Source organism: Gopherus evgoodei, chromosome 15, assembly GCF_007399415.2.
Source record: "Gopherus evgoodei ecotype Sinaloan lineage chromosome 15, rGopEvg1_v1.p, whole genome shotgun sequence".
Classification (NCBI taxonomy): Eukaryota; Metazoa; Chordata; order Testudines; family Testudinidae; genus Gopherus; species Gopherus evgoodei.
The window spans coordinates 26,624,615-26,635,872 of NC_044336.1; the positions used below are offsets into that span (position 1 = coordinate 26,624,615).

Genomic DNA, 11,258 nt, shown 5'->3' on the forward strand with positions numbered 1-11,258 from the left:
CCCTGCCTCCATTAGCTCAGCCCACACCTGCTCTAGCATCTCCTCCAGCCGCTCCCCCTGGAGGCTGGCTGCCAGGCGCCCGTGCACACACTTCCCTGGTGACGGTGCATGGGGTGAGGTGCTTGGGCGCGCCCTCGGAGGGCAGAGATCAGTGACTACAGCTGTGCGGGTGGCGTGAGGCCAGCAAAAGACTCCAGGACAGGTGCTGCTGAGGGGCAACGAGGTAAGAGCCCGGGAATCCAGCGTGGGGCCCATGGGGCAGGCTGGGAAGTTCATCTGGCGGGTGCTGGAGACCCTACAGCCGAGGGCAGCTGCTCTGAAAGAGCCAAGGGCAAGATGTCAAGTGTGGGGCAGAATGAGGGGGAGACGCGCCCCCGGACACAAGGCCAGGGCACGTGACCGGAGCCCGCCTGCCAGAGCCCACTGCGGGAAGGGCTGGACTGAAAGACGGGGAAAGGGTCCTATTTTACCGGCTTGTCAATAAAGGACTCTTTTGGGGGAGTGTAGGGAGGGGTCAGAGTTTGCCCAGTGGATTATACAGATATGATTTACCAATTTTATTGGCATACCCTATCTATCTATCTACCTCTCCTCACCTACCCTGCAATCTATCTATCCATCCATCCCTACAAACACCCCATCAGCTTTATATCTATCTCCATCCATCTATCTATCTATCCTCATACACCCCCTCTATCTATCTATCTACCTCTCCCCACCTACCCTGCAATCTGTCTATCCATCCGTCCATCCATCCCTACAGACACCCCATCAGCTTTATATCTATCTATCTATCCCCATCCACCCCATCCATCTCTCTCTCTCTCTCTCTCTCTCTCTCTCTATCCCCATACACCCCCTCTATCTATCTATCTATCCCCACACTCCTATCTATCTATCTATCGACCTACCTACCTTCATTCTCCCTGCCCTGGGTTGGTGTCTGGGTTGCGATCCATGCAATGTGCATGTCCGGTGAATTCTCCCCGGCACGTAAGTGCTGGGGGGTCCTTTCCAGCAGGGGGCCGTGCTCCAGTCTGGGGTTTGGCTAAAGCGTTTTGCTGACGTGATGGGTTCTCTGCTGTAACATGCTGGCGACTTCTGGCTTGTTCATTTCTCTGCACTTTGGAGGCAGGACAAGACCCTGAAGGGTGAATCCCTAACAGCTTCAGAGGCCAAATGTCCCCCCACCCAACCCCCGGGACAAAGCAGCCTGCAGACAGACAGACAGACAGACAGAGTCCTAGGGAGGTGAGTGCAGACATGCTTCTTGCGGCCAGCCCTAGGATCTGAACCCGGCAGCATCTGCACAGTTAAATACTCAACTCCCAAGTGCCCCCAGGACAGAAGCAGGCTGAGCAGGGGCCACAGGCTGGCACCTGGGGACAAGCTGGGACTGGCAGCTGCTTCCCCCCTTCCTTGTTCAGCTGAGTCCCTGCTGAGTCAAGGGCACACGGACCCCGAGGAAAGGACACATCTGTCCAGGTGCAGCAGCAGCAGCGCCGGTCAGCAGGCCAAGTGCACCACCGGAGGGGGTCGCCCCACACCCCAGGGCCAGGGACTGGCCCCCAAGGGCTCAGCAGCCCGAGGTCAGCTCCTCACTCAGTGCTGGTGTAGCGGGCACAAGACACACCAAAGAAGAGCTTAGAGCTTGCTGAGAGGGGCTGAAATAACCTCAAGCCACCAGCACTGGGCCTGGATCCCACCCCCCCACCCCCGTCCTAGGGATCCTGGGGGAAAAGGATGTGGGCTGATCTGTCAGCTGTTTCCCCACATCCGGTTCTTAAATCCTGCCAGGGCACTGAGGTCTGGGGCTGTGGCATCTGTGGAGCTCAGACAAACGGTAGCGCAGCCGGTTTTGAGAATCTGAAGGGGGTGGTTACACTTTTGCTCCTCACACGGTGTCTAATACACATGCAGGGAAGGAGCGAGAGGTCCTGTATGCACAGAGCTGGCTAATAGGGATTAGCGTGGGTGACTGCGTGGATAAAGCCCTGGGCTGGGACTCAGGAGATCTGGGTTAAATTCATGGCTCTGCATAGGTTCCTTTGGGCAGGCAAGTGCACCTCCCTGGGCCTCAGTTTGCTATCTGTAAAATGGGCAGAATGCCCGTCCCTTCACCCGCCTTCTGTCTGTTTAGACTGGGAGCAACTTGGGGCAGGAACTGTCTCTTACTCTGTTGCTGTGCAGCACCTGGCACAGTGGGGCCCTGATCTCAGTTGAGGCCTACAGGGCGCTACCATTATCCAAACATGAGGCTACCACATGCTGGGACCTGGGGCTGGATTCAATAAGATTCACGCATTAAGGTCGCCCCGTGGTATCCCCCATCCTTCCAGCCTCCCCCATTCTGCAAAACCTCGGAAAACCAGGAACCACAGAGTGAAGAAATGGATCCAGCAACCTTCCCTCTGCCCTCTGTGAGCTAGCAGGAGCCGCTGGGACTCAGCTGCATGCTCTCCAGCGGCAGGCACTCTGTGTGGGCAGCTGCCTTGAATGGTAGAGGACTTTGGTGGTGAAGCTTGGCAGAGTGTGGCTGTGCTATAGGGCTATCGGGGATGGGGGGGCCCTGCACGGGGGCAGGGGGTCTGAGCACCTGCCCTGAACCCTGTGCGTGTGATGGAAGGAAACAGGTGCCCAGGTACGCTATGGGATGCTGGTTGCCTCATTTCAGCACAGCTGTGCAGCATGGGTCACTAGTGCACTCCTGGGGCTGGCCAGCCAGACGTGCCACTGGTGTGTGGGTCTTGTGCTGGGTAAGCCAAAGGCATTGGGAAGGGGTTGTGAAATCCCCCAGGTGTGGGGTGATTTCTGGGGCATGGCTGTGCAGAGATCCCACGGGCAGTGCAGCTCACCTGAACTTCACAAAACACACGAAGAGAAGGCGCTAGGCTCCATCCCAGACTGGCCATGTGCCTTGTTCCTGGCACTATCAGCAAAAGCTGAGCGTGGGGTCATGCTGTGGGCGTCTTGGGGCATCACTCGAAGAGGGCAGAGGACGGATTATCTGGGCACAGGCCGTAGAGCTGTATGTCCTGGGGTGAGAGGGCTGAATTTTGCTGAACTCAGCCTTCGGGAAGGACACCAGATCCTGCCGGTAGGGTGACCAGATGTTCTGATTTTATAGGGACAGTCCCAATTTTTGGGTCTTTTTCTTATATAGGTTCCTATTACCCCCCACCCCCATCCTGATTTTTCACACTTGCTGTCTGGTCACCCTACCCGCCGGGCACCCTTAACTTTGTGCTACTAGACTTCCCTACAGTGAGAACAAAGGGAGGTGCATAGTGAGGGGGTGACCCAGCCAGCCAATCATAAAGCACCTCACCCTGATTGTAGTAACGACAGATACTTACCTGTCCCTTACCCCAGGGCTCCTTCTGATTGGCTTAGAAAGTCCCCTGTTTCAGCCAATTGCGAAAGTGTCGTGGTTTTGTGAATAAACCGGGCCCACCAGGGCTCAGTCCAGGCCTCGCACCTGGGGAGCCAATCTGAGCTGCTACACGGCAGGGCCCGATCTGCTCCCCACGCCCTGCACCTTGCAAGCCCTGACCATTTGTAACTCGAGTGACTAACAGCAATGCTGGCACTGACCCATGGTCCGGGCCCTGGTGTCTTCCAGTCGGGGCCTCGATAAGCCACCTCATTCTGTGCTGGCGCCGCCTCAAATCGCCCGTTGCAAATACTCCTGGCCCGCGAAATGAGGCTGAAAATAACCACAGGCTGTCGTTGCACCTGCATGGCTGGAGTGTCCCTGGCGCCACAGAGCGGGAATGCGCTGAGCACTGGTAGCTGTGGTAGCTGCATCCCCAGCACACAAGGTTTGATCCAGTAACTGGGTTGAGCAGATAAACTGCGGCGCGAGCTCTCTGGTAACAGAGTGTTCGCCTGCCTGGGCGCTTCACCCCAGCCCTCCCAGAGAGGGGAAGTACGACAGGGAGGGGGAGAAGCCCAAGATCACCCAGGGTTGGACCTTGGCAACCAGCCTATTACTCCAGAAAGGAACCTCTGGGACTGGCAGTGGCTAGCTTGGGAAATGCCCACTTTGTAATATGCTGTGTGCAACTAATGAATTGTGCATTTGGTGCCTACACATGGGTGCTCACACGTGCTCATGTAACTCCTCTACTCCAGTCCTGAGACACCAGGTGTGCTTGGCCGTGTGAGGTGCATTGCTGGGGCCTGGCCCATGCCCCACGCTGGCATTGGCCTGGAACAGGGTTTGAGCCCAGCGCTCTGGCACTAAGCAGAGGCAGTTGGGAAGCCTGCAGCCTGTTCTGATACCCTTGCCTTTCTCCCCCCAGCTGCTGATGGTGAAGGATGATGTTCCTGCTGCCCAACAGCACAGACGGGGCCTGGGTGAGCGATGCCGAGCCGCTGGAGTGGGAGGAGTGGTCGCCCTGCATGGAGGGGATCATCCCTGTAATTTACTACAGCGTCCTGCTGGGCCTGGGGCTGCCAAGTAAGGCTGGGACAGAGGAGGGAGGGTTCCCTTGCCCCACCAGGCCAGGTGCTGCTCCAGGGCCAGGGATTCGGGGCTACCCAAGACACAGCCGCCACCTTACCCCCGGGGGAAGGACGTGATTGACTGTGGTGCGTTTCACCAGAAGGCTGCGTAACCCAGGGGATTCACAGAAAGGCCAGGCAGAGAGGGTACCTCTGCCCTGCTGATGGCACCAGAGTTACACTGGAGGCCCTCCCTGGAGCTAGCGGGGCTTCATCCTGGGTGGCTTGGGCCCCCTGATCTCAGTGGGGGGTTGTGCCGCGTCTAATGCTTCGTGCCGACCTTGTGCGTCTGGATCAGTTTGGGGCAGAGACAAGCGATGGGCCGGGGCAGTACAGGGGTCCAGGCAACCCGAGCAAGGGATGCCCACAATCTGGAGCGTGGAGGGGAGGAGGGTGCTGTGACTGAGGGTGTGAGGCTGTCTGGGCTCCCCAGGGCCCCCTGGCACCCAGGCCGGCGGGTTAGCATTGAGAATTGTGCCCCATTTGGGGCATAGCCAGAGAGGATGCTGGGTGTGGGTATCACATCCTGCTCTTGCTCAGAGGGCCTGAACTTCTGTGAGAGGCACAAGGCCACAGGCCTGTACCCGAGGGGACAGCTGTACCTGGGACGGAGAGCAGACACGGGCGCCTTAGCTTGCCTTTTCCATCCCTGCATTTGGCCTGTCCCGGCACCCTCTGGCGGCCAGTTGAGCCATGACTCCCCGCTGCACCCCAATGGCTAGTTCTGCCGGAGCGGGGTGGAAGCTCGGATGTTTTTGCAAACCAAGATGTCGGGTCAGGGCAATCGAATCCTTCTGATGATTTGGCAATATTTTGTTTCCATTTCAACCTGTAGCATTTTTTAAACCTGTTTTAAAGGACAAATTCACTCCAATTTTCCAATACAAAAATGAAACTTGCTTTAGGAAATGTTGGAGAGGAGCCTTGGGACACCTCAGAGTCTTTATAAAAACATTCGCCTCCAGCGGTGGTGGAACACACACACACACACACACACACACACACACACACACACACACACACACACACACACACACACACACACACACACACACACACACAGACAGCTCCGGTGTGATGAATTGACATTTTGCTAATGAAAAAAATGTTTCCTTGGAAAACTCTTGCCCAGCTCTGGTGAGTGCGTCTAGGGCCTGGTGAGGGGAGTATTTCAGGGTAACACTGGGCCCCCTTCCCCAGGCCCATAGACCCACCCAGAGTGTGCAGAGCCAGCAGAGGCGCAGGGCTGGTAGCTGAGGCTGCTCCTCGTTTGTCTGTGCTGCCTCAGTAGTGAGCCGCGATCGCACAGTCTGTGTGTGGTGATCACATCCTCAGGCCACCTCAGGGTCACTCGCAGCCTTGTAGGTTTCTGTCAGCACCTGCTGGGTGAATTCAGAGCTCGCTGGGTGGAGGAGCTGATGGGACCAGGCAGAATGTTGGAAAGGCCCATGCTGCAAACTCCCCTCCGTCCTGCACCCGGAGTGCCCTCTGCCAGCACTGTCCCACTGTGCCAGGCTAATGCCAGTCACTGACGGCATCCACAGCTGCTCCCTGGGCCTCCCTAGCACACCCGCACATGAGCGTGTGGAGCTGCAATGACCTGGGTCACAGGCACATGGGGACTGCAGGCATGGGCGCGTGCCAGCCCCCGGGGAAGGAGGGAGCCCTGATGCTGTCAGGCGGGAGCCGGCTGTTCTGCTGACCATGGCCTAGCACTGGGGAGACCAGCGAGCACATACAGCAGGAGGTGGCTGGCATCTCCAGGGCAGGTTGGGAGGTTCTGGGTCAGGGTCAGTCTCTGGAACGTGCCTGTCACTGAGCCTCTGAGCAGAGATCAGCTTAACTGATCCCCAGAGGGGCAGGCACAGGCAGCTCTCACCCCAGCTCCTAGGCAATACCTGGGGCTCGGGCTGACAGGAGGCCCCGAGAGACCCTCAAAGTGCCAACCCAGGGCCTGTTAACACAGGGCCACCCCAGGCAGATCTCGAGAAGAGAGGGATCCAGGGCCCTAAATCTGCAGGGCTACATCCCAGCAAGCCGGGCTAGGGCCTGGAGTGTGAATGTAGATGGAATATTCAGACCCAAAGAGTCGGTGTTAACATGACCCAGTCACTGTCCAGCATTAAAAAGTGCCAGTCTGGGGGCTGGTACCCGGAGCCCTGAGCCCGTTTAGCACCATGGCAAACACACCATTCAACGGCCTTTTCGCCTGGTCATAACGGTACAGAAAACCAGTGAGAGTCTTTGGAATATAACGGGTTGAGTAAAGGCTTCAGGCTGACAGCAGCCCTTGTTCCCATTCCCTTTTGCTGGAGAGAGGTTTTACAAAGCCCCCCTTGTCTGACCGGCTCTTAGACGGTGTTGAGACGGTGATAATGGTCTTTGGGGAAAGGGATGGCTTTAGTGGAGGGGGGCTGGAGCTGGCGCTGCTGTTAAAGTCCCATCTCGTTTCCTAGAGGACAAAGCAAGACAAAGACCCACAAAAGGGGAGAGAGAAGAACAGCGATGAGAGAAAATGCACCTTCAGTGTCTGCTGTTAACTCTCACTTGCATCCTCGCTGCTGGGAAACCCCAGGCCCAGCCCACGATCTGATCAGCCACCCTGAGACCTGGCAAACTTGTACCAGCGACAGGCTGTTTAGGACCTTGCATTTCGCTGCCTTTCTGGTCACAGGCTGGCAGCACTGTTGCAAAATACACTGTGGTGGCTGGCTAAGCCAGACACTTCTCAGGCAAAAGGAAAAAGGAGAGAGAGGGGAAGGGAAGAGAGCGGGGGGAAGGAACAGAACCCAGGGGAGAGCGGGAGACATGGGATAGCTCAAGGAGTGGGAGTTGTGGCCTGTGTGGACTAAGTCCATCTGTCTGTCCCCCCTTCGCACAGCAGCGTTTGTTCTCCTAGCCGTGAACTTTCACTCTCCATGCCCAGCTTGCAATTACAGCAGGCTGCCAGGAGGGGGCACCATGCGGGCAGCCCCCAAAGGTTGGCTAATTTCTGCCTGGCCTGCTTTGCCCAAAGGGCCATCAAACCTGGGTGAGCAGAGGCCCAGCTGCCGCGGCTTTCAGGGACAGCCGGCATCTGCATCTCTCAGGCTGACCCATCAAATGCGCCCTGCGCGGTGGTATTTATAGCTGCCCAGCCCAGCCTCCATCCCCAGGTGCAGCTTACCCCTGGCCCATTCCCAGCACCTGGCATTTGATTTCAGCCCAAGACGCCCCCCATAGCAGTGCAGGGGCTGGCAGTCTCCTCGGCCCCAGCCGTGAATGTCGAGATTGAGCGGGGAGGATGCTGGTTCCTCTCTCCAGCTCAGGGCCAGGTTGCCTTGCAAGCAGTAACTTCACAGGCGGCATCTCCCTGCAGATTCTGAGGGGGGGGGGGCAGATGCTCAGGTGACCCCAGATGCTGCCTGGAGCTATGCATTGCTATAGGAGCACACTCATCCCCAGGTCCAGCCGATCTCAGACCTTCCCTCTGGGCTGGGCAAACGCCTTCAGCTTCTCACTGTGATTTGTCCCTGTTCCAGTTAACATCCTGACGGCCATCGCCCTGTCCCGCCTGGCTGCCAGGACAAAGAAATCGTCCTACTGGTACCTGCTGGCCCTGACCGCCTCCGACATCCTCACCCAGGTCATCATTGTCTTCATGGGCTTCATCCTGCAGATGGCCATCCTGGCCCACAAGGTGCCCCATGCCTTCCTCCACACCGTCAATGTGCTGCAGTTTGCAGCCAACCATGCCTCCATCTGGGTGACCGTGCTGCTGACGGCCGACCGCTATGTGGCGCTGTGCCACCCGCTGCGCTACCGCATGCTCTCCTACCCCGAGCGCACCCGGAAGATCATCGCCGCAGTCTTCGGCACGGCGCTGGCCACCGGGATCCCCTTTTACTGGTGGCTGGACATCTGGCACGACTCCCAACCACCCACCACCGTGGACAAGGTCCTCAAGTGGGTTCACTGCTTCACCATGTACTTCATCCCCTGCAGCATCTTCCTGGCCACCAACTCCGTCATCGTCTGTAAGCTCAAGTGTGGGAACCGGGTGGATGGGCACCACCGGCGCGTGGGCAAGACCATCGCCATGCTGATGGCCGTCACCGCCATCTTCACTGTGCTGTGGGCGCCCCGGACGTTCGTTATCCTCTTCCACATCTACATGGGCTCCACTAACAAGAACCGGAGGCTGCACGTGGCTCTGAACCTGGCCAACATGATTGCCATGCTCAACACCACCGTCAACTTCTTCTTCTACTGCTTCGTCAGCAAGACCTTCCGCCGCACGGCCGGCCAGGTGATCCGCTCCTGCAGTCCCTTCTGCAAGCCCACAAACAGGGGCTTTCTGCACTCGGCTCTGAAACCGCTGGGGCTGCTGGAGAATGTGTCCCTTTAGGGCAACAGAGTCGGTGTGGTCCTGCTCTCGAAGGGTTCCCAGTCATGGGAATGTGTAGCTCAGCTACCCCATTCCCACGTGTCCCTGTGGATCCCAGCCGCCGAGGGGCTTGAGCTGAGGGCGAGATATGACGTGCAGCAGCCAGGGCAAGGAGTTGAGTTACAGTGTACTGGCTGGATAGGAGACAGCTGGCACTAGCTGGTATGGGCAAGATGCCAGCTGGTACAGTGGCCCCAACAGAGCAGGAACCCTCAGACCTAGGGGCCTGACTTGAGGCATCTGTGATTGCTGTGAACTCATGTTCTGACTGCGGAAGGGAACCAGGCCGGCCCGATCCTGAGCCCATGACACCGTACTGAGTAAGTGCCAGGCCTAGTGCACTAGGCCGCTCCACCCAGTGCTGCTCTCCCATGAGGTCCGTCTGGGCCCTCAGCAAGGGTCAGGCTGTGGGGAGGCCTGTTTTAATGCCTGGGCCCAGAGGGAGGAGACACACCGGTGTCTGGGGATGCTGCAGAGGGTGCTAAGCCCTTAGCATCCCACCACGTATCCCAGGGACGTTTGATTGTCGGGTGGGGAAGCCGAGATGGTGTGGAACTAAAGGACATGCCCACAGTTACCTGGCAAGGCTTGTGACCCAGATGGGAATGGAACCCAGGAACCCTGACCACTAGGTCAGACTGCTCGCCCGGCCATTTGCAGCTTCTGGCCCCCCGAAATGCCAGTTCAGTCAGGTCGGAGCATTTAATCTCTTGCTGCGTCAGTGCCCATCACTCCTGAAGCAAAGGGCTGTGCATGTGGTGCTCTGCCTGTGGGACGCTGGTGTTGGTGGATGTTCTGGGGTCCTGGGACCAGCTGAGCTACCGGATTCCTGCAGCTGAAAAGGTTTGTGATGCCGCGTGAGCTCCACCCCGTATCAAAGCTTCCGCCGGGGAAGCTGGGCACTAGCACCAGCCACAGCAGCTGGGTGCCAAGCGTGAGCCGGGAGCGCTGGGCACAGTTGGTGCTGGTGGGGCCGTGGCGAGGGCCCTGACTCACACTGCCAGTGCAAGTCCAATAAACGTCCACGTCATGATCAAAATTCTCGCTTTGGAGCTCGTTTTTCCCAGAGCGAACCTGGCGCCGTGTCCTGGGGTGGCCTGGCCTCCCTCCCACTCCAGGCTGTATAGAACCAGCCCGAAGGGGTCTGCAATGCACGGGCTTGGCTCCATGACGCAGCCTCATCCGGCTGCCCCAGTGCCCACGAGGGACCCTATAATAAAGCACAGGCCCAAAGACCCTACAATAACATACCACCACGTACAGCCCTGAGTGCCCCTACAGTAACCCACCAGGCACAGCCCTGGCGTTCACAAGTAACCCTACGATAGGGGGACCAGACAGAAAGTGTGAAAAATCAGGACGGGGGTGGGGGATAATAGAAACCTATATAAGAAAAAGATGCAAAAATCGGTCTGTCCCTATAAAATCGAGAAGTCTCGTCACCCTACCCTACAAGAACAAAATCCTCGCTTTGAAGTTCCCCCTCAAGTGCTCTCCTATCCCATGGGGCCTGATACTGGTGCGGGGGGGGGGGGGAGGCTGTGAGCCGTCGGCAGATCGGATGGGAGTAGCAGAGACCCATGGCTGGAACAGCAAGGGGGCTGCAGGTCAAGACTGAGGGGCATCAGCAACACAGTTTCAGGTTGGGGGGAACTAGGTTCCCCCAGAGTCATCTTGGCCAGGGCCCAGCTTTCAGAGCTGCCTGCCCAGTACACACTCCTGGCTCCTGGCAGAGCTGTGCCCCGGCCGGATCCCACAGACATTTCTGTTTCCTCCCTGCCCCCCAGAGCTCAGTGCCAGCAAGTGACCCCTCATCCGCCCTGGGCTCCCCCTCTGCCATTTGCCTCAAGCCCCCTAGCCACCCTCCCAATGCCTCTCCCAGCCCAACGCCCCCTCACTGCCAAGGACTTTTACACCAACCCACTGCCAGCTGGGGAATCCAGGCCTGACTTTGCACACGTGGCTGCTCAGCCTGATCACATGGGCCTCGTCTTGGGGGCCGGGAGGAGGCTGAGTTCCCAGGCCGGAGGGGCTCCAGCTGGTCACCCTCGAGTCAGACACTAATGGCAACGCGTGAAGGGCTGACCAAGGATTCATCTCCTGGCTGTCAGCAGAGGGCAGGGGACCTGGCAGCCCCGGCACAGCCAGATGAACCAGTTCTCCCAGCTAAGCGGGAGGGAGGGCAAGGCCTGACTGGCTCCTTGCAGGAACCCCCTCCCTCCCCCCGCCCCTGCCTTGGAGCCGGGCCTGGATGAGTCACTTGTTCCTCCCTGTGTCACCCTCAGTGGCGCTTTGCTTTCCCAGCCCAAACCTGTCCCTTCGCCGC

The 11,258-nt window shown here is 58.3% G+C and overlaps 1 protein-coding gene across 1 annotated transcript; it reads left to right on the forward strand.

The window, feature by feature from the left end:
* The first annotated feature begins 4,320 nt into the window (after window positions 1–4,320).
* On the forward strand, window positions 4,321–9,194 carry GPR142 (G protein-coupled receptor 142). Its single transcript, XM_030534696.1, has 2 exons — window positions 4,321–4,462; window positions 8,028–9,194. The coding sequence occupies exons 1-2, from the start codon at window positions 4,321–4,323 to the stop codon at window positions 8,891–8,893; spliced, it is 1,008 nt and encodes a 335-aa protein (XP_030390556.1). The 3' UTR covers window positions 8,894–9,194.
* The last annotated feature ends 2,064 nt before the right edge of the window (window positions 9,195–11,258 follow it).

Excerpts from the sequence above, each read along its gene's own strand:
- GPR142 (XM_030534696.1), top strand. The coding sequence starts at position 4,321 with ATGATGTTCCTGCTGCCCAACAGCACAGACGGGGCCTGGGTGAGCGAT. Across the intron at positions 4,463-8,027 it reads GCTGGGCCTGGGGCTGCCAA|TTAACATCCTGACGGCCATC; the intron begins GTAAGGCTGGGA and ends TCCCTGTTCCAG.